Source organism: Nyctibius grandis, chromosome 2 (genome assembly GCF_013368605.1).
Source record: "Nyctibius grandis isolate bNycGra1 chromosome 2, bNycGra1.pri, whole genome shotgun sequence".
NCBI classification, from domain to species: domain Eukaryota; kingdom Metazoa; phylum Chordata; class Aves; order Nyctibiiformes; family Nyctibiidae; genus Nyctibius; species Nyctibius grandis.
The window spans coordinates 51,575,035-51,599,009 of NC_090659.1; the positions used below are offsets into that span (position 1 = coordinate 51,575,035).

General features: G+C 36.3%; 1 protein-coding gene across 5 annotated transcripts in view; it reads right to left on the reverse strand.

Annotated features, from left to right (window-relative positions):
* Positions 1-23,975, reverse strand: part of REV1 (REV1 DNA directed polymerase) — a 62,304-nt gene that overhangs the window by 17,883 nt on the left and 20,446 nt on the right. For 3 of the 5 annotated variants that reach the window (XM_068425364.1, XM_068425365.1, XM_068425362.1), the window contains 10 exons: positions 20,510-20,659; positions 17,681-18,393; positions 15,739-15,846; positions 14,139-14,255; positions 9,270-9,402; positions 8,146-8,274; positions 7,323-7,477; positions 4,816-4,935; positions 2,039-2,259; positions 856-1,028 (listed from right to left, as the gene is read on the reverse strand). In XM_068425364.1, coding sequence (XP_068281465.1) covers positions 856-1,028; positions 2,039-2,259; positions 4,816-4,935; positions 7,323-7,477; positions 8,146-8,274; positions 9,270-9,402; positions 14,139-14,255; positions 15,739-15,846; positions 17,681-18,393; positions 20,510-20,659 — 2,019 coding nt within the window. Of the gene's footprint in view, positions 1-855; positions 1,029-2,038; positions 2,260-4,815; positions 4,936-7,322; positions 7,478-8,145; positions 8,275-9,269; positions 9,403-10,883; positions 11,190-14,138; positions 14,256-15,738; positions 15,847-17,680; positions 18,394-20,509; positions 20,660-23,975 lie in introns of those variants that run through there. The other 2 variants (XM_068425363.1, XM_068425366.1) reach the window with 2 other exon arrangements.

Genomic DNA, 23,975 nt, shown 5'->3' on the forward strand with positions numbered 1-23,975 from the left:
CATTCGTGTCACGGTGCAGGATGTAAATATGTGTCTTCTACAAGTACTGCAAAAGGAAAAACAGCTAAAATATTGAGCAAGCTGGAGAAATGTACACCAACAATATACATGTACATATGTATTACTGTTTGAAGACAAACCCTTTAAAAGATCAAATGCCTTTATTAGCTAGTATTTAATGAGACTATTATCAAATTAAGAGCAAACTTAAACTACAGATTATTAAAGTCAAAAAGGAAGAGAAAAAAATGTACCTTCCTACCAAGAGAAATAGAAAGTCACAATAATTCATTGAAAATATTTCACTAAATCACTTTTAATTTTTAAGTAGCATCCACAGACACGCAAGAGTATATTCTCAAGAAAGCAATTTCAAACCACGAAGAATGCACTTGGGGAATCAGATTCCTTCTTTCCCATTCCTGCTTCCTCTGAAAACCACAAATTGTTTCTTCTATCACCCAAAACTTTTCAACTTCTGAGATATTTTCTTTTTTCCCCATTTTTCTATTTGAAGAAACTCAAAGGCAAAAGACGACTGTTCAAATTGTTGTCTCTTTCTGCTTTGGACACCTTAGTCTCTTCCTTCTTTCTCCTCCCAATATGCCATGTTTTTTATCATTGGGGGATTTACATTCCATGCTGATGATCAAAAGACCACATACGTACAACCCAAACACAGAGGACTTTTGATAATAATATTCTACTTCTGATTTTGGTGCAGGTTTGATATGCAAAGAGGTACCAAGCACTTCAAAATTTCTGTCCTGTCTTCCTATAAGTTTTGGTGCTCAACATCCTGCAGAAGTGTGCTCATGCCTACTACTGACCATTCTTCTTCCCGTGCATAGTTACCTGGCAATATTATCACAGATTCCATGACCTCCGTATTTTGCAGGCTCGACTGGTGCCCCAGCCTTTCTGACCATAATTTTAAGGGTCAATCGTTTACCCTTCATACCAGCAGCTTCAAGTCTACGTTGGATTTCTTCTGAGAGGCTCAGAAGGAAAGCTTCTGCTTCCTTAGGCTGAAGGGGAAAAACAATGACATGTTTAGACAATTACTAGTTTTCAAATATTGAAGGTAAATCACTAAGGGTTAATGCAATCCAGATTGTGCAAACTGAAAAGAGCAAGCTGACTCATAGGCAATTGTCTTATTTAAGTGTTTTGTTTATGTTGGAGGTTGCTGAAGTTAGGTGAGATGCTAGTTTCCTATCCTAATGCTGAAATAAGTAGGAAATACTAAGTCCTTTTGGAAGTAAGTCTTAATAAAAAAAAAAAGTATTTAGAACCCCAACACAGAACTGCAATTCTAACTTTATGCACACACCTGGAAGATGAAGAGTGTAGGGCTTATAAGGAAAATTTTTTTCACCATAAGGAAAGTCAAGCGTGGAACACGTTGCTCAGAGAAGTTGTGCAATCTTCGTTCTTGGAGGTTTCCAACACCAGACTGGATTAAGTCCTGAGCAACTGGTCTGATCCCATAGCTTCCCCTGCTTTGAGCCAAAGGTTGGACTACACAACATCATGTGGTCTCTCCCAACCTGACTTTTCTATAGTTTCTATAAATGCTTAAGTTCTCAACAAAGAGCTGAGTTATTTTTTTAACACAATTTCATCAACAACACTCCCCCCCGCTACAATATTTGTAAAAAGTCTAACAGAAATGTTGTACTGGAGCAGCTGGTGATGGTTTCAGGCACTGGTACCTTTGAATAATCAGCATTTGAATGAAAGAGAATGCTACGTGCTGACAAACCTACTGCAGTTCTCTTTTTCTGTACCAGACTTGTGTAACGAATGCAGAATAGCCAGCTAATTTTGTGCAAGCTTCTTTTCAGTCCAATACTTTTGCAGTCTCTCCTCCCATTTTATCGTTTGGTTTCCTACTTCTTCATTTTCCTCACTTCTATTTGGTGGCTAAGATGGTGCTCTAACAGATCAAAGTGTAAGTGAAAACAATCAGAATATGAGAAGATTCTTCTACAGCTGAAAGAAGTCACTGCAGAAAAGAAAGTAAGTTTGAATTTACCTGTGTAAACCTTATTCCATAGTTGATTTCTGCTGAAACAGATTTTCTTTCTTTTTCTGTACGAACAGGTCGATCATCCAAACCACGACAAAATCTGTAAAGCATCTGTCCTGTTTTTGGACCAAATTCTTTTTGCAGTTTTGACATTGAAGCACACTGCAGATCTCCACAGGTTTTAATTCCCAAAGAAGCCAGCTTAGATTCCATCGTCCTGCCAACTCCTAACAACAAAGCAATTAGTTCTGTTAGCTCTGCACAATTCAGAGCCAGTCAGGTTTTGAGCAAATAAAATTCGTCCTTTTAAACATACACTAGGTTGTTATCAAATTAATAAATAAATATACACCATAAAAAATAAATTCCACTCAATAAAACATGGTTCAAATGGAAACTTCTACTGTCTTCACCTGCATTTCTTTAGATCTGTTTTACATATTTAGATTAAGATGTCATAATACAGTATGTTTCTTTATTTCTTGGTAAAATGTGAATGACTCCTGCTTGCACATCTTCTTGACAAGGTACTGCCTGTTACAGAATATATAGCTCTGAACACCGCAACGCTCAGTTCAGAAAGTGTCCAACATGTAATACGTTTTGCCATCATATACAAGTGATTTAATCTAAATGAAAACCAACAAATATTTTGACTACTGTTCTACTGCTTCCTAGGTAGAAAAATAATATTTCGAGTAGAAGTGATAGCATACCTGTATCACTTGTGCTTTGAACTACCAAGCACTGGAAATTGTAGGTATCCATGGCAACGGCACATATGTAAGTGTGATAAACTTAAGTATATTTCTGGGTTTTGGAGAGATGGCTTGTTACTTCTGAAAAATATTAGTCCTATGAGTTTACACTACCGAAGCCAGCAAAAGTTAGAAATCTCAGGTAATCAGCTTCTATCTTTCATAACCTCTTTCTTTGTCTAGGTGGTGTTATTGACACAAACACAAAAAAGTTTTTACTATGAACATGCAAGTGAATTTTGAAAACTTTAGAGCACTCAAGTCAAAGCACAGTACTATATGAGTATTCTTCCGGAGGAAAAATATCTCCTGTAAGTTATGCCAAAGAGAAATGGTGCTGTGCTGCAAATTGTTTGGCCATGGAAGGGGATATATGAAGAGAATTTCTGGTAAACCTGGACCTGTCTATGTATGCTGTTCCTACCACTTTTCCATTTCAGTGTCTATTGCTGTCTATTTTTTGTTTCCCTTCTTTTTTTCTTAAACAGAGAAAAATACTGTTTTGAATATTTAACACTAAATATGTGTGTACACATACAGGCTGAGCTCAGCTGATCACTAACATACAAAGTATAAATGAGCCCTTACTGTCTACGACTCTCCCAGCACAGTAACTCCAGTTCCCTGCCATTTCTCTGTGAATCCCGCTATGCCTTGGAGAACCTCCCTAAAACCTGTGGGCCAGAAATGCTTCTTTCCTCCCCTCCAGCTTTTTCCTTGGTCTTCTCTATGTCCACAGGCATCCCACTCAATCGCTCCAGTTCTCCCTTACTGAAATATCCTTCTCTCTCCTATCTGACCAAGGAATGCAAGACAGAAAAGACGTACTCTAGCTATACGTAGGATGACTGAAAACTACTGTCAAAATGTACAATACTTGAATTTTGCCTGCCTGTTCCTCAAAGGATGTACTCATTTCAATCCCTCTCCTCTGTCAAGCTGTCATTTTCCACAAAACTTGTGGAAATATTATGTCATCAGAACTTCTCTCTCTCAGTAAGATTTGGCTGAAACTGCCAAACAGTTCATAAAATTATTAGTACTGTCATACTTGCAAATTGTAAATCATAACCATTGTCACAATCATATCTTCAGACAATTAGGCAAAAACCAGTTGGAATTTGACAAACTTCTTGTTGCTCTTTAAAAGAATCAACACATTTTGTCACAGTCTGCAGTATACCATTAACTAAAGACCCCTACACAAAAAAATAATTACCTGTGTAACAAATGCCTACTGTGTATTCTAAGTCTACCAGAACCAAGAACTGTCTACAGCTGGATGCAGAGCATAACAGTGGTAATACTCCCACAGTAGCCTTACTCTCTACCTTCCTCTCTACTTATCAGCCATTCTAATACAGTTCATGTTGTGAGCAGAAATGCTTCTCTAATTCTGTAACATTCTCCACTGCCAAATTTTATTTCTTCATTCTCCTTCAGTCCTTATTCTCTTCGAAATCTCCCAGAGTTTCTTAGATGCAGCAGAGATGAAACAAACTCCTCTCTCTCCTTTCCCCCCTTCATTCACGCTTGTTTTACCATGGCATCTGTGCTATTTTTTCCAACTCTTGACTTCATACAACCCTTTTTAAAAGAATACTCTATTGGGCTAGTTCTCAGTTCCAAGCAAACCCTGCCTCTCTCAGTGAGAAGTACCTGATGGTACTAATTTTGTTACATTCATTATGATACAGCAAGCTAGCACTCACTTGAAATGACTCATCTAAATAATTTTATTAAAGATTATAAGGTTGCCAAACATACTAAACTCTGGGCTGCTTCTGTAGATCATGCTGTGTGCATCTGTAAAATTCTTTACTAAAAAAGATGCTTCTCAAAGATACAAAAAGGTCACAGAGATTCTTTTCAGAAATTTCAGAAATTTTCAGAAATCAGTACATCTTCTTTTTTTGGATCATAACCGTCGAATAGCATCTAACCTTGTTTGATCAACAACACAGATTTGTAGCTGAAACTATATTAATATCAGGAGGCAAAATGTCCTCTAAAAGAAAGGAGTACCTGGAAGACTGGTAACAAGTTGCCCTCTGATAAAATCATCCACTTCTTCAGGTTTTAAGTGATACTGTCCATCTGGTTTTGCTTTACGAGTTGCCATTCTGGCCAGCAGAATATTGGAACCTGTAAAAACAACAAATTAACGTATGTCTGTGGCAATTTCCGTCTTCTCGAGTAGAATGCTGCAGTTCAACAGTCAAGGAAAAAATGCAGAAAGTACATTCAAATTCTTAACTTTTTACAAAGAATTTAATGAAATATACTCATATATATTTGCAGTATCTACTTACAAATTAGCAGTTAGCAGTATTTGTTATTATAGCAGTGTTAACTGTAGTGGTAACTGCAATTGCAAAGTTAAAACCAACCAAACAAAAAAACCACCAAAAAACCCAAAATAACCAAGAAGTAAGAGTGGGACACTTCACTAAAAACATTGAATTTATTTGTCTCAGTTATGTTCTACACATGTAGAGGTACAGATAAACAGTTAAGTGCAAACGGCTAAAAAATTCAGAAGTGTAATATTTTAACACAGCAGAACGTCAAAAAATCCACTATGGTCAATATAAATAATACTTCGGTGACAATTCTATCAAGTATATTACATGTGAAATACTGGAATCAAACTAATATTTGGGCCTGATTATTCACTAAAAAAATCCAACGACTCTATTAAATTATTATATGCGCTCATAAAGTGAGGTGAGAACAAGACCTATTTCTGCATTTTTTCTTCCCTGTTTATAGGCTTATTCATTCACAGCCAATAAGATCTCTGAAATGATATCCAAACACATTCATTATTGCCACTCAAACACCCTGTTCTAAGACAAAGCAAACTAATAAAAGGCCAGGGGAATTCACAACTCACACTGTGTGTTACTAATTGCTCTTCTCCTCCCACCTATGTTCACATTCTTTTTGTCTATTCTAAAATTTTAGTCAATAAGGACACCAACAGAGTTTTATGTGCACTGTTTCTTCTGAGAGGTTAAATTGATGAAACAATTAATGGCAGATTCCTCATTCAATTTCCTATTTAACTTTGGGGATCCATGTTTTGTCTGTAGAGTACTGAAGATTTTCAGTCCTCTTATCTATCAAACATACCGACATAGCCTCTAATACCATGAAATCTCAGTGATTTACATTCTGCAACGTATTATTCCCACAACACTGAAGTAGAAAAAACTAATACCTCACTTAACAACTGAGAAACCAAGGTACAGGATGTTTATAGATGAGTGTTTAATCTTCCACTAGCGTTGTTTAGATCAGTTTATTTTAGCCACTAAAATCTCTAGGGTAAAAATTAAATTTATTCAAGTGGCATAGGCACGTCCTTCTTCAATTTATCTCTAATCAGACAACAGTGCTGAGAGGAGATCTCAATAGTCTAACAGTATCTATTCAAATTTACATTTTATTATACTGGTACAACTTTCCCATTGGGCAACATATAAATCACTTACACAAGATGTATGTTTCTGGCAGACCATGTTTTTGAAATAAGGTCTCTACATTCATGTAATAGTACAAGCGTAATTGTTTCCTCTGATTTATTTATTTAACAATGAATTATGAGTGAAGAGACAAAGTCCGTGTCATGTACCTACCATATGAATTTCTAGAAAGCATACCAAAATTACTTTCCAATATCTCACACAAATTATTAGAAAATTGCTCATAGGTATTTGTCTCTTTCCACCAGTAAGAGAACTATGATATCAGATCAGAAAATAATGCTTTAAAAACTAATTCTGCTCTTTCTATAGAAAAAACAAACACACTAAATAAGCATATAATAGAGATTATAAATGTGTTTCAAGTCAAAACAAGACACAAACAGGAATCCAGGGAATTCCAGTCTCTGTACTATGATATCGTTAGAAACAAAGGAAGAATCCTGCTTACGGTAATGAATTTCAGCTTGTCTCACAAGTGGATTTCATACACTTATATACACTCAGTATATTTATTTACAGATATTCAACTCTAATATTAATCAGGGACAAAAAAGTACAAAGGAAGGGGCCAAGTGAAAAGAAATCAAGGAAGTCTTTTCAGATGTGTGATTTCATATACAATACCTACTACAAATCACACAAATCTTTGCTTTCAATACCTTCTAATAATTATGCTAAATCATGCCACCCCATAAACTCTTACTGTTATCTCTGATAAGGAATAGAATCTGTGCTCATTTTTCTATTTACTGGCAAAATACAGTAGTATTTCATAAAAATGAATAGAAGAATATCATACACATGGAATTTGAGCACACTGTTCAGATAACAAAGGAGAAGGGATAGCAACCTCATAAATTTTTGCTTAAAACTTTCCACTTCTGAAGATTTTCTTGCATTTTTAATTACACTAATTTAGTGTAAACGGCAATATATTCTATATCACATAAATACTTCAGAGTTTTAGCAATCTTACAGAGCTTCGACACACCTAACAACAGCAGGCACTGCTTGTAAACAGAAATGAAATAAGGTACTTACCCATCCCAACAGAAGCACTGCATTTAGTTTGGGCTTTGATTTCGGTGCGGATAGCATCTGCAAGTTCATCAGGAGTCAGTCTGGTCTCTGTAAGGATTTCAGTGATATCTACTAGTGCTTCATCACAACTGACTGCTTCGATGTTATGAGTATAGCTATCAACACAAAGTAAAGGAGGTGAAACACCAGCAACAGCTCACCATCTGTTAAAACAAATATGTAGCAAATAAAGTCTTCCTTTTGTGGTGGCATTTCCCTGCTTATTTTGTATCATACATCACTTACATATTAAAAATGCTAAAACAGTAAATTACAGTAACATTACTAATGTAGGACTAATTGCAACATGTATCATGATTTTAAAGGAACAGCTGGAGAAGGAGTTGAATACTTATTCTTCATTGACAATAACAAATTTTCAGTTTTGTTCAAGTACATTTTAAACCAGAAAGTAGTTTCTGATAGATGTTACTCCAATAACCCATTCTTAAGTTACTCAAAAAAAACCTCTTGGAAGAATCTCACTACTAAGCAGGGACCTGCTTCTTATAGTGTAATCAATAAAAAATTTAACAGTGACTCCTTTGGAAGTCACATGTTGGCTGTTTACAGGATTTGTCTTCAAGATAAAAAGAATGCTTAGAAGAAACACGGTGCTCAAAAATACTACAAAAGGAAGATCTCAAATAGGCATGCCTTTATTGAAGCTGAAGTGTAACACGGAGATAAAAATACTAAATCAAATAACGGCATTCAGCGGTGGCAAATAAAATATGCTTGATAACCTTACTATGAAAGATCATGTAAACAAACAGCACATTACCTTGCTAATATTTCATATACTGTCTGTGCAACTTCTTTGTACGCATCAAAATCGTATGAAACTGCTTGAAGATTTGGACACAACTTTTTTGCTTGGCCAAAAAACATTCCATTCTTTATGCCGACTTGTCTAGAATTAAGTAATAAAAAAACTCCAAATAAACACAGTACCAACTTTTCCACAAATTAATATGGGGTATTTTCAAATGAAGTATTTCTCTTTTCCCACAAAAATGAATTATCAATAAAAAGGAATTTAGTCCAACTGCTAGAGATTTAATAGGTAAGCAAAATAACTGCAAATAGAATATTTCAATTAGCTGTATAATATTCAGGCACCCAGCATGGACAGCCTGCCTTTGGGAACATGCTTAAGACAAAAAGTCTCCAGAAAGCACTACTTGCTGTTTTCTGTTTCAAATTAAAAACACGCATATACTACAGTGACTAAGGTAACTGGATCTTATATTCCACTGTGCAAGCTTACAAAATCATGCTCCCGTAATAAAGAAACTCTAACTTCTTGAGATACAAATATAAGCATGCCTATCCTAGCATGCTTGAGAAAGGTTCCAATGAAAGAATAATTTCTGGAGTATTATTTCCATCAGGGATGAAAATTGTATTTCCAACACCATGCTTGTAACAAGTTGTTTCATACTCTGAACATTTATAAGCTATGTTATTGGGGATGCTCAACATAACCTGTGCAAGAAATAGTTTTAAGTTTAGTAATCACACTTACTGTCTGATTTTACCTAAAACCTTCAGTAACAAAGTGTTCTTAATTCCATAAAAGAATGAGATTTTGATACAAAGAAGTGACAATAAGATTATGAAATCAAAAGTATCACAGTGAATGGCATATGGTTTTTCCTTAATAGGCTTTGTTTCAAGTAACATGTAAGGTTGAGAGCTACTAAGCAGTGTTTAAAAAGCAGCAGCATCCACAGGGAAAACCTTGTGTTAAATTCTAACAATCTATATAACTACAACTTCTGAAAACATAAAAAAAATCCTCTCTAGATAAATTTAAAGAAATTGACTTAACAGCTGCTATTTTTGGACATTTTATGCCTATCTGTATGAGATTTTCAAGCAACCTGATAGGCAACTTTTACCTACCTGGCTTCGTAACTACAAGAAGCTATTTCAGCCATGGACAGCACAGTGAGATCGAAGTCAGCTCCATTCACATGTGTGGAATCTGGATGCTCCCAGACTGAGTCGTCCAGCTTATCAGGTACTCTAATTTCTGCTTGGAAAATAATATTTATATGTGTTTTTATGTTATTTTTCTTAAGAGTTCAACAGAATGAATGAGAATAAAATAAAAATTATGGATTTTATTTTATACAATTCCTATACTGCTACCTGTTCATGAAGATGTTCTTAATACTATATTGATTTGTATCATAGTCCAGGAAAAAAAAACCAAAACAGAACTCCCCCACATAGTAATCTCTCTTTGAGATAGGTCTGTACATATTACTGAGAAGAGTATTAAGCTAGAGAAAAATTCTGTTTCTGTTTTCCCTCAAATTACTAGACAGCAGCTATGGTGACCACATAGACCATACTGTAAAATAAGACTGATCTCAGTCAGCTTTAATAACAATACAATCGATCAAACACTTGAGGCTAACTGCTACAACCATATCCTGTAAACAAATACAAGACACCCAAAAATTTACCAACTGCTTGGCTGAACAAGACACTTAGCTACATTCCTTTTTACAAAAAGCACAACTACAACCAGAACACAGAAATGAAATTCAGAATACAAACCCACTTTTTATCATACTTACAACCTCTTACTTCAAACTATTTTTCTATTCTGGTTATTTCACTTCTTAAATAACCAGAATGCTAATTAGCTCAACTTAAAAAACACTCGCTAGAAACTTACATTTCCTTTAACACTATTATGGGGATATTAATTGACAAAACTTCTGCTGTTACCTCCTAGTAATTCTCTTATTAGCATACATCAACTTCTTTCAAATATCACCATAAATTTATCTTGGATCAAAATGATAGAATTATAAATACTGCAACCCCAGACTTAAAATGAGACAGACTTTCCCTAATTCTATACAACTTTACTGCATGCTTTTAGGTAAATTTTAGAGTCCTCCAGGCCTACTGCGTACGAGGCACTAGAACAGAATTCCAAGACAATGAATACTGGCATCAAGTAAAGCATTTTCTATTCCTTTCTATTTGGGTTTTCACAGTATGTAAACCTTGAAAGATACCCGCCTATACTCTTAAAATACAGATCAGCCTAAAAAAATGCCTAAATGCAAAAAACTACTATGCCCTCCCAAACTCCCTGTCAAAATCAAAACAACAATGTATCATACAGACAAAAATCTTCTATTTACTTAAAATGAAACCCAACATGCATGTTATTGTTCTTTTTCATTACTATAGTCTATTTAATACCATACACCTTTGTAATATAATAAACAGGGAGTTTTCTTCAGAGTGCCACAATGCCTAATTATATTTCATGGTACTAACAACTTACTCACTGACTATTTGACTGAAAGAAAACATGGTGCTATGTGCATATACAAGTAGTTATCAGACCAGAGAAAGTGTTGTAATGAGTGAGTGGAGACAGCAGGGGTAGAGCCTGACTCATGAGAAAAACTTTTATTCAGAATTTCTGCTAAATTTGTGCACCTCTTAAGGTCTTAAATATTTTAATGTATGATGAGCTCAGTAAGTTACCTAAGATGTCTGCAACTGAAAATTAGAGCAAAGTTATGCCCCAAATAAAGATAAGAATGACAAGAACAACTTCTTCAGTCCATGCCTTCCTGTGCCCTGGCCTGAGATGATGCTGTCATCTTGTCTATCTTCATGGGACTCGTCGAGTTTTTCCACATCGCAGCAGAGCAGATCCCCCCATGAGCTGATGGAGTCACTTCATGTGAAATTCAGGGCAATGCAGAACACATTGTCCTCAATGGAAGGCGAGGTAGAGAACCTCTCATCAAAAGCTGGGAAACTAGACAGGCACATGGTGAATGTGGAGCAACGGATGGAGAAATCAGAGGCCAGGACCCACGTCTGTGAAAAAGAAATCGCTGAGAATAAATCTGTGACTAATATGATGGTTAAAATCTGCTGCTCTTTAGAATGAAAAAAAGGAGATACTAGGGTTGAGGGAAAGGAAGCCTAGAAAACATTCACATCTTGGGCATCCTGGCCATGGAAAAGTGACCCCAAACTATGAATCCTGATTAACATATGTTAATCTTCTAGCTTTAGAACATGAATGTTAAAGATGGCACGTATGTAGAGAAGTCATTTCTACTGCCCAGAAAGGCTGTCTCCAATTTGGAGATTCAGGGTGAGAGTGAGAATGATAGCGAGTTTTTAAATTTAAAAGTTACACATTTTTGGATGAATTAAAACAAGAAAAAGAAAGCATTTTGTAAAAGAGTCAAGATTCTATTGACACTAGATATTTGTCTAGCAATGCAGATCAATGGCAGGAACCAGTATCACTAAAGAAGTAATTTGCAAAAAAAGAAGTAGCTAAAGCAGCAGAATTCAGGATTTGGTCAAAAGTTTGACCATTCATAAGGGTTTGGTGTTGTTTCTTTATTTTTTGTTTTGTTTGGGTTGTTTCTGTTTTTTTTTTTTAATTTGGAACATTTTTTCTAATAAGCAAGACCTGGAGAAGGCAAAATCACAGAACAGCCTGGAAAGCATGAAGCATCAAAAAATGAAGTGGGTTCCATGTTGAAGCATGAATGTAAAAATACGCTTGTGTTCAAAGCGGGTCCCAACTACCTTTTTATTTCATTTGTATAATATGTCCCCAAACAGAATTGTGTATGTTTAACAGGATAATTTAGCATTCTGTATTTTTGATATTTTAGAAACAGTACTTTTCCATGTGATATGTGTGTCTGCTGTACCATATTTACCTCTGGCATGGCACAATCAAACACATGCTGTGAAGTGTGTCACAAACACTTTCTAAGATACTGTGATGTAGAAAAGCCTAACCTGCAATTCCACCTTTTCATCTAAGACCATAACTAATTGTAATTTCTTTTCCCCAAAAAGAAGACAAGCCATGTACTTATGAGAACACAAGCAGAAACAACAGCTTGTATTTTTTGTTGACAAAACCATTGTACATGGAGATAAAAATGAATAAAGAGACTAAAAAAATATTATGAACAGCAGCTAACGAGACAGAACTGTAAAAAGAGTGTTAGGAAAAAATCCTTCCACCAAAACAACAGGTTGCACATTTGGACTAAGTATCAAGAAAGAGCAAGCTAGCTGCCTGCCTGTGTGCAAGCCAGTGAGATTGGATGCTGAAGTTAAAGAAATGAACGTGTGGATAGCCAGAAAAAGCTGCTACAGTAAGAAACTGACTTTGTTATACAATGAGGCTGAAATCTGCTGTACCCTTAAGCAATAAATAGAGCAGAAGAGATACTACTGAATTTGTGAATCACAAAGAACATGCTAGGTACCAGCTAACCTTCTGTAATTTAACTGCCTCACTCTCCAAACATCACTTGACTGTATGAAGTCATGCCCTTACCCAGTGTAAGTAACAAAGTCACTGCATAAAACTGAGCTACTAATGAATAGTTCATACACAAGCTATACTACAGAAAATCCAACTCCATAAAAACCACAGCTATCTTTGTAATGCAGTCATATACGGCATTGCAAACAACACAGCAGAAGCTAACTCTGAAGCATCCTGAAAAGTCCTTAAAAAGGTAAAGGTCAGTGGTTTCCACAAACATATATTCTACCTCAGCTTTGACGCATTCTCAAACTACAGCAAAAAGACAAATAAAATGGCATCACTTCCTGTAATACCTTGTTTCCAAATGTCTTTGAAAATTGGCAAAATTTATTAATTTTTTTCTTTTTTTTAAAAGTACTAACACTTCAGAAACAACCATGGAAGAACAACCTGTCTTTTTCCACCTCTTCTATCAACAAAATAACTCACTGAGGCATAAACTTTATAACAATTGTACTTGCTACCACAAGGCTGGCAAGAAGTGCATATACAAGGGGCAAAAGAGAAACTCAACTTTCAAATCTAAACCGAAATTAAATAGCAGCTGCCCCTTGTATACGCACTTTTTACCAACCTTGTGGTAAAAACTAAGTTTCAAGCTGATTAAGAAGACTGTTGGAGAAAAAAAAAAAAAGAGAAACAAGTTGCCTATGTTCAGCAATATACTTTCTCATACTAAATGCAGTTCAGGCAGTATAATAATAATAAAACTGGTTAATAAAAGTATGTTTTGTTTACATTAGTATGCCACTACTTGAGCACACAGAAAGTCACAAATTTCTAAATTACTGCAGGCAAGTAAGGAATTCTCAGACTACGACAGATGCCCTGGTTTTGAGGACACAAAGTGCTGGAGAGACAGAACTCATCAAAGTTGCACAGACTTTCCAGAAACCTCAAATGCTCTAAGGACCACCCAAATTAACTAATTGTACACAGATACTGTACACATGCAATTCAAAAGCCAATTTCAAACAATCAGTTTCTCACTGGCCATGTGCTATCATTTCTACTTTTATAGTAAAAAAAATTAATAGCCTTTCAAAATTTATTTTTACCTTCTTTATAATAGACTTACTCAGAACGAAGTGATCCCAGACAACCTGTATTTGTTTCTTATTTTAAATAATTACTTAACACTGTATCTTATACTCAACCTCAGTGAAAGTGAGTAAAACCTAAAATGACTCTCAAATAATTCACCCATGCTGAGCAAAGCTACCAAGAAGTGACAGTGGTATGTTATTACTGAGGCCACAGAGCACTGTGGCGTCCAAAGATATTTCTTTTCTGAAATCCTCTGCATGAAAAAAACAAATTTATCCACTGTGCACTTTACTAATAACTTTAAAGAAAAAGTCTTCGATAATAAAAGTTGAAAACATACAGACAAACATAGGAACAAACAGACTTATCTGTACCTGCTTTGCCATTCAACAGCTTATTCTGGTAATATTGCTGTTCAAGCTGGGGATTTGCACCAGGGCGCAGTGGTGCCTTTCCTGCACCTCTGTTACTAGTAACAGCTACTGGTTTTCCTGTGGAGAAGAAACGCATGTACTTGTAAGTCAACACCTGTAATAGCTTACATTTTAATAATAGCACAACTAAGGTAAGATCATGAAGATGTCTGCTTTGTTTTTTTATAATTTCTTTCAAGTTCATACTCTTACAGCATTAAGGAGGCAACAGCTATGAAAGTGACCTTGCATTGTGACTATGAATCTGCTGTCTTAATTGCAGTCACGTGTGAAGAAGAAAAGCTTTTTAAAGAGTGAAAATACAGCCATACTAGTTTGTCTTTAATAACAAGTATAAATGGAAGCTGTAAAACTTCACCATTTTTTAAGACACAGCAAACACTGTACTGATTTTAAATACTTTATCATGTTTATTAGCTTATGTAAACTAGAAGAGTATACACATACCAACACACTCAGTTCCACTTATTTAATTAACTGTACAAAATCAGATCTTTAGTAAACTTCTGACTTCTTAGTAATATCAACACCTCCATAATTTTTCTACAGGAAGCTAATTTATACACTGAAAGTTCTGGCAGACTTCTGTGGAACAGAAGAAATACCTGCAGAAAAGTCCTAGGTTCTTTATATTCCAGTAATGATATTTGAAACTTGGCAGGAACATACCAGGAATATCTTTGATACAGTTGCTCCTGCCTTTGGACAGAAGAGAACAAAGGAACTGTATATACAGCTTACTCTTCTTTCCCAAGGTCTACCATAGCTGGGTGTCAGATGGTCACCACTGCACCAAGTCTTCAGACTTGTGCAGCACTTAGGTCCAGTGTTTGCACAGAACAACAAGTATCTCCATTTCTGAATGGTACATTTGTAAAAAAAAAAAATCACCAAAACTTGCTAAGGATCTCCAATAACTCTTCCTATGCCTTAAGGATGATCACACAACTCAGATTTCTAAGCGCCAACTGAATTGTTCATCCTCCAGGTCTTATAATACTTCCTGTGTAAGAGCTTAGATAGAAAAGGGAAGGAGAAGCAAATTTTCCTTGAAAAAGATGAATCAGGCAAAGAGACAATTAATTCTCAGCCTTGACCCTTCCACTTTTCTAGTTAAACAAAGCTCGTTACATTACTTCAGGATAAATTATTAGGATATCCCATTCTTTTTTTTTTTTTTTTTAAAGTGACCAAAACCCACTTTTGGTACAACTAGAGTTTGATCTCCAATTTCCAATATGGTAGATTTAAGTCTCAATAAGATATGTGCAATGTTATAGAGAATGCTCACTCCAGATTTCACTTCTCTCTTCTTACTTTACATACTGAAAGAAGACAGTAGGAGAATTCCAGTTGTCTCTTCCACTTGCTTCTGGATTGTGAGGAAAGTAAGCAGGAATGCGAAAGTTGCAGGGTCTGACTATCCAAGATGCCAGCAAAAAAGATTAACATGCAAAGTTCCTTTTGTAAGTGTGTAAGTTTGGTTTTGTTTTTCAAGGCTTAACTGAGTAAACTGTAACAGGTAGAATTAAATACTGACCTTTGAGATCTGGTCTATTTCGGATAGCCACAGACACAAAGAAGCAATCCATATCCACGTGCATTATACAGCTCTGTGGCTTGGCTGAGCTCGCAACAGACACATTACCTAGTATGAAGATACACCAATAGAAAACTTCAACCCTAATTTATACACTTTGGTACTACTCACAGTAGGACTACTATCAAGTTTTTACCACCTTAAATTATAAAGATTTTTGTTTCTTCTCACCAAGAAGACATTTACACTTACAAAATTCTCAGAGAAATGTAAACATAAACAGCCTGAACAATGCATCAACTTAGAAGTTTCTATTTTATTTTCTCATAATTAACACCTTCTACCTAACAAGTTCCCCCAACCCAAGGAGATTAATGCACGTTGTGGGAACTGGATCTTAATTTCGCTATGTTAACACTGAATTTGGAACAGAGGACTTCACTTCTTTTTGTTCATCAATCAGGAGACTGTTCCAAAAGATTAATAAAACGTTTATCTGCACTAACAGCTATCATTAATTCTTCATGAAATACATCAAAATTACTTTTAAACCTCCCATGCAATTGGATTTTCTCATTGCTATACCTACACTCATGCAAACATTCGGCAAAGATGAGCAAGATAGTTCCAGACTGAAAAACTTACATGCCTGAAGCACTAGAAATACTTGTGTCAAGCATTCTAGAAGTTCAAGTCTGCATGTCTATGTTGCTGACCTACCAGAGGAGGCTATATCTATCAATAACAACAACAAAAAAATCTTAATTTGAACAATGCAAAGTGTAACAGTGAAAAAATACTTCAATACATCAAGTGAATTGTTCTCCTTAACATCTGAGTTAATTACTGAGTAATCAGAAAAATGTTTTCCTGTTTTTAATAATTTACCATTTAAACTCATTCTTTGGAAAATAAGGACTGTCTTATAAAGGGCATATTTACAAATCAAGCGATCAAGTTAATGCTTAAGAAGCTGCTACTTGTCAGCGGAAACAGAGTCATTAACTACTTGAATACTCTAGGCCAAATCAAAGAGAAAATAAAAATATATTAGCTTATATTTTGATGGAAAAAAATACGCATTAAGGTAGTTAGTAAGCTAACATGTTTTACAACTGGGGTGTCCTAGCACAAACACAGATTCAGCTAATTATCTAACAACAATTTTTTAGGATGTGGTAATTTATCATCAAGCATATTTTCATATGATTACAAGTGAATATTTTCACAGCACAACAGAGTCAGAATCTCTTTGATGGTACAGAGCTAGCCTTTTAATTGAATAAGACTGTAAATGAGAGATTCTAAAAATGCAATACTTCATCTATACTTGTAGCACACTGAATCTCATGAATTACACATATCTCATTTTGGCCCTTGTCGTAATGACATAAAACATTTCTCTTCTGTGACAAGCCAGGTTCAGAAGTCTCATATGACACTGCTACCCATTTAAACAGATCCAGAGGTATATAAAACTCCTACTAACAAAAAAAATTTAGATTTTAGTTCACTTCCAAATGTTACTCATCTTTTAATTTTCACACTGAACTATAAGCAGCAAGGTTTTTTCTTCTATTTTTTCCCTTTAGATTTTCACACAGCAACTACAGACTTGCGTATTTAGATGTATATAATATTTTTTCCTCTTGATCAATCCATGTATATTGGTAAAGTCAGGAATATTACTTCTACAAGGAGGAATTGAATATAGACCAGAGTATCACATTAAGTCACATTTTAAGTTAAAAAAACCCAAACAAACAAAACCAAAAGCAGTTGGATCCTTTAGTTTTTAGTGCATCAAAGTCATCAAGCTTTTCCAGATAACCTGACTGTAATGTGAATATCAAATACTAACCTACTTAGTCTCAGTTAGACATTTAATGTACAAAGATATAAGGCACCTTCTCAACATAAACCTTCTTAAACAAGTATCTACCTGTGTCAGTTTTAAGAGCAGACCTGCCTGCTTTCCATTTTTTTAATTTTTCTCTTCCTGGAAAGACACCACTGTTTTTTCTCTGCAGGCTGTTGACAAATTCTGTCAGTTCACACTTCCACGTTGATATATGATGCAGCCTTGAACGTGAATAAAAGTCAGAAATAAAACTACAGTCTGAAGGTTTGGACACAGGTAAGGAAGCTGCCTTGCTAGCAGTAGGTACAGAAGTGCTTTTTGTGCTTGAAGGCCCCTGAACAGTGGAGTGGTGAGCACCATTTATTTTAGTATTACTGTGCAAAGATGAAGACGAGGATGAATTACTCATAGTCCTATGTGGATTCCAAGAAAAGTCTGTATTTTTGTTGCTTTGCAGCAACTGCTGCGTTGTGCAGTCTCTAAAGTCAACCATGCCTTTTTCAGTCTTCCCGTCCTCTTGCACAGGGCCTGGAGAGAACCTACTTGCAACACCATTGCCGGAGGGCACCGAGCAATCCTGCGTCTTTAAGGCACTGGTAGAAGTGTGTGTGTGTCCATTAAAAATGGCAGTGCTGTCTTTGTGAGACTGAATCCCATTTTGTTTCCGTCCAGGAAGGATCTGCTGCAACTTCGTAAATCCAAAATCATCACTTTCTTCTTCCTCTTCTTCATTCCAGCTACTTATTCCATTGGGTGTGATCTCGTTTTCCATCTCACACTTTTTAATATGATTTCTGAAACAGATATGATTATTTAATACCATATCTTTTATAAAAAAAGGCACATTTACAGGTCATTTCAAGTGCTAAGTATTTATCTTCCTAATTGTTATCAGTACATACTTGAGTGGTTTTTACATTCTCAAGATAATTATCTCAAACTCTGAGCCATGTCCTTTCAATGTCACAAAACGTTGTATCGCCTTACAAAAGATTTCACAGATTTGGTATTATTATTAACGCAGCACTACCAGAGGTTTACATGGGAGTGACCGAATTCATGCTCATGTGAAATGCTATTTCCAAGGCCTTTAATTTGACCAGCAGTCTCAAATCACATTACAATAATTATTTATTTGTTAACAGAACTGTACTACCATGGACAGCATGAATGGTGCAGGAATATGCAAACCATCAGAAGGAGTTATCTTTTTTATCAAGAGATGTGATCTTCCTTATCTAGTTACAAACAAACAAACAAAGAAAAAAGAAAGTATACAGAGAAAACTTTTATTTTTTTAGAAAATTATTTTAATTAATGTGTTAGATTTATTTTGTCTTCTCTCAAGGAAAAATCTGTTCAAGATCTATAAATCAAACATATTCTTAGCTTTTGACAAAATCCCAAAGAAACTACTTTTCATCTTTTAAGCATATAAAACAAAGTATTCTGCCACAAGTGCACTGGCAATTTACATTTACTCTGACAGTGTAGTGGCAAAGCTTTCATTCAAAAAATTAACTCTGTAACAAACCCTAAGTGGAATTAAAACCTAAACCTTCAAGAGTTATGCATACTCTTGATTTGCTGGAAAAAAACAACCATCGCTCCCAACTCCCAAAGCTAGCAATTTAAGTTCACAAAAAAAGGTGGGAAATAATTAGCTACACAGTATACTAGTGAAACCAGAAAGCCAATTAACTGTGACAACAATTTGGTTAAGATTATCACAATCATAAATTATATTAAACATAATATGTTTGAGGAGTTGCATGGTTGAAAATGGTATATCCAGTGGTACATATTTAGTATCAGTGGACAGCGCAGGCTTTTAAACTCATGCTTTTCAGACTAAATTGATATTTTTGGAAGTCTCAATATTCTTCTCATTTAAAAAACATTAACAATGCAATAATAAGAGGTGATGGTGCCTGTATCACACATTGTTTAAAATATGGGTAAGAAATACTGCTTAGGATATTCACTTTGTGGCACTGGTTTTATTTTTCCTAAACACAGACAAATCCCACTCAGGTGGTAAAGTCTCCTCAGCATTACGCAGAACTGGACTGTGGAAGAACAAGATCACCTTTACAAATCACAAAGTACAGTATTTTTTACAGTATCCTGGGCCCTGTTTGAGCAGTAGTGTTGGACCAGATGACCTCCAGAGGTCTCTTCCAACCTCAACCATTCTATAATTTTATGATTCTTGCCTCTAAACAACAAGCGTGCTTCTGAAAAAGATGCAGGAACCCTCTTAAAAAAAATATCTACAGAACAGTCTGTTCAAGTGGAAGGTTTCTTTCTAAACTCCAATTCCTCTTGCAGTTAAGAGTTTCACTGGTGCTTTCTGTTCTATTCCATTCTCAAGGTCTTTTAGAAGAATTTTTCATATTGTAAATGGATTTTTAATCCATCTTCTCTCTCAAGTGTGACTTAAACCTTGGTGTTCACACACATAAGGTACGCTGTGACTTTTTTTTTAAAAAGCAGCTAAAGAAAGAACTTAACAGCTAGTATGCATTTACGTTTGTTCCTAGGCACCTTTAGCAAAAGTAATCAAATCATACCAGCTTTTTGTTTTTGAAATAAACACTTACTTTTCACTAGTCAGAATCCTTTAACGTATGCCTGCTGCTTCCATACAGATGTGCTACATCCTAGGACTCCTAGGTCACATTATCAAGCAATGTGTGGTCCAAAGACTAGAGACAAGGCTTGGAGTCAAGGTAACTGTAGTTCTGTCCTCAACCATTTATATAGCTATACCTTATTTTTAAATTTCAGCGCCTCAGAGCTTCCCTCTTATAAAGCTGAAATGAATTTCAAAAATGCTATACAGTTATAAACGCAAACCCACTAGAGGTGAATGATTAGCATCTGCATTACGAGATCAGAAACACTTACACCCCGTTGAGATCTTTAGCTATATTGCTTGGACCTGGCATGGCATCTTCAGGTTTGCCTATGCTATTAAAGTTGAGACCTTTTTGAACACTTGACTGCTTGGTGTAAAGCTGATACGGAATGTGTGAGAGGAGACGTCCAGCTTTAATGCTGAAACAAAAAAAAAAAAGGAACAGGTTACTACTTAAGACATTTGAAAAAAACCCAACCTATTCTAAAAAAATACCTCATGTACAATAAACTATTACTTTTGTCATTACCTTTTGCTGTTCTGCTATATGTACTTGCAGTCCCTTCCACAACCCCCTTCCCACTACTAACTGGATTGAACTGAAAAGTAATTTGTGATGTGGTGACTGGTACTACAAAAGATATCTGCACAGTTGTGTTCGTCAGTTGCCTACACACTTTTATCTTCTCCAATTGACACAAACAAACCCCAAATATTTAATTTCAACACCAAAATAAACAATGTCCAGTCAAAAAACAAACTGATGAGTGGTCCAGGTTATTCTAACTGAACATGAGGAGCAGCTAATTAGGAGCGGCTGGGGGAACTGGGATTGTTTAGCCTGGAGAAAAGGAGGCTGAAGGGAGACCTTATCGCTCTCTACAACTACCTGAAAGGAGGTTGTAGCGGGGTGGGGGTCGGCCTCTTCTCCCAGGCAACTAGCAACAGGACTAGAGGACATAGCCTCAAGCTGCGCCAGGGGAGGTTCAGGTCAGACATTAGGAAAAATTTCTTCACAGAAAGGGTTATTAGGCATCGGAATGGGCTACCCAGGGAGGTGGTGGAGTCACTATCCCTGGAGGTGTTTAAGAAAAGACTGGACATGGCACTTAGTGCCATGGTCTAGTTGACACAGTGGTGTTAGGTCAAAGGTTGGACTCGATAATACGAGAGGTCTCTTCCAACCTAGTTGATTCTGTGATTCTGATTCTGTGATTAACAATGCTGACTGAGCTCTTTAACTTGGAACAATGCAAATGCATGTGTTCCAAGCAAATTTGGGTAGAATTTGAAGGTGGTCAGCTAGGATGTGGTTCACTATTAAGGAGGAACAACTTTTTTCATTCCAAAAGGATAATTACCCCTTCTTGTGAGAAAATTCACTGAAGAAAGCTAGACAGAAGAATAATTTCTAAATAGACCTTCCATAAATATCTACCACAATCATTCCTGTTCTGTCCTACGTGTTCCACTGTTTCTCCTTCTTATTTTTCTTCTTCCACTGAAACTGCAATTATATTTCAGTAACTGCTAAATTCCTTAGGGAAGTCATGGACTTTGAAGTGGAATCCTCTCAAAAATACACCACAGCATGGTTTCATCTCTCCACCCCAACACCTGTTGCCGGCAGTAGAGGTAACAGCCTTCCCAGCCTATACTTCCACCGCTTCTTCATATACAACTCTTCATATTGAACACTGGGTCAGAGATGCTGAAACTTCTTGCAGCAGACGAACCTCTCTCATATCGAAGAAGCTTAATATTAGCATTCAGTTTTGAAGATACAACTGGATTCAAATTTTTAAAGAGAATTTAGCCCAGTGACAGATACTGTTTTTCCTGGTCTTTAACACCTGAATGCTTTCTCTTGGAGATGTGCTTTTTAACTAGCTCAAATCGGTACTACTGTCAAGGGAGCCAGACAGCAGAACAAAAGCCCTTAGGAGCTTTCTTGCAGCAATTAGAGAAGAATATAGTGGGAGATCACATTTCCCAATTAGATAAATTAAAACTAGTTAGGCATATACGTAGAGACCTGGTAAGGTTTCTATGGGAATGGGATGGTAAAAACAGCCCTAAAAATATGTCAATTAAATATTGTTTGATACATGAACATATAGCATTCATAAAGGAACATCATTTATGTTAAACATTGCCAAACAGAGTTAAAAATATGCATGGTAGAGTTCCAAAGCTTTCTTGTACAGAAAGTGGTGATGCAGCAACTAAGCTTTTACAATGCCTTGTTAGACTGTTTCTCGTATCACTGCGTGAACCTGGGTGCATAGCCACCCAGGTAATGTTTCAAAATCATCACCGCAATTTCAAGATGACAAAAAACCACATTTATTTAAGAACTTGTTCATACCAAGATTTTAGCTACTGGAGTAGTTGCATTACGAGATCAATACACAGTTGGTTTGGTTTTTTTTCAAATTGTATTAAGACGCAGCAACAGGAATCAAATTTTAAATGCATCATTCAGCGTCTTTCCCCATTCTACACTCCCTGGATCACAGAATTCATAATCACTAAAAAAATTAGGTTGGAAAGGACCTCTGGAGGTCTCTAGCCCATGCTCAAAGCAGGGTTATCTTTAAAGTTAGATCAGGTTGCCCAGGGCTGAGTCCACCCAAATTTTTAATATCTCCACGGGCAGAGATTCCACAACCTCTCTAAGCATCTGTTCCACTGCTTACTCTCTTTCACTACGAAAAATCTTTTCCAGATAGTAAAAATTTTCTTTGCTGCAACTTGCGACTATTGCCTCTTGTTCTCTTGCTGTGCATCTTGAAGAAGAATCTGGCTCAACGCTCTCTGTAACCTCCATATAGGTAATGAAAGACAACAATCAGATCCCCTCCTACTCTTCTTTCCAAGCAGAACAAAACCAGGTTCCTCAGCCTCTTGTCATATATCATATGTTTCAGGCCCTTATTCATGTTGGTAGTTCTCCTCTGAACTCGCTCCAGTTTGTCAGCATCTTTTTTGTACTGAGAAGCCCCAAATCAGACACAGAACTCCAGATGTAGCTTTGGAAGTGCTGAATAGATTGGAAGAATCACTTCCCTTGACCTGCTGGCTACAGTCTTGCTAATGCGAGCCGGTATGCTGTTAGCCTTTATCTCCACAAGGGCACAACTGCTGCTCCATGGTCGACTTGTAGTCCACCAGGACCCTCAAGTCCTTCTCTACAAGGGTGTGTCCTAGCCAGTGAGTCCCTAGCCTGTCTGGTTGCATGAAATTAATTCTGTCCCATGTGCAGGACTCTGCATTTGACTTTGTTGAATTCCATAAAGTTTCTGTCATCCTATTCCTCCAGTTTGTTGAGACTCTCCAAAAGGCAGCCCCACTCTCCAGTATATCAACTGTTCCCTTCTATTTGCCATCATCAACAAACTTGCTGAAGGTACTTCCACTGCATCACCAATGTCCACATTGTTAACAAAGACATTAAAGTGCATCTGCTCCAGTATCGACCTTTCAGAAATGCCACTTGTAACCATTTGCTAGTTCGACTCCAAACTGTTGACCACCACTGTCTGAGCCAGGCAGTTAAGCCAGTTCTTCACCCAGCTAGCAGCCCACTATTCAATCCATATCTCCCGAACTTGACCAGAAGAATGCAATGGAGGTCTGTGTCAAAAGCCCTACTGTAGTCAAAGCAAATGATATCTACTGCTTTCCCGTTGGTCTGGTCATCTCATCACAGAAGATAACCAGGCTGGTCAGGCA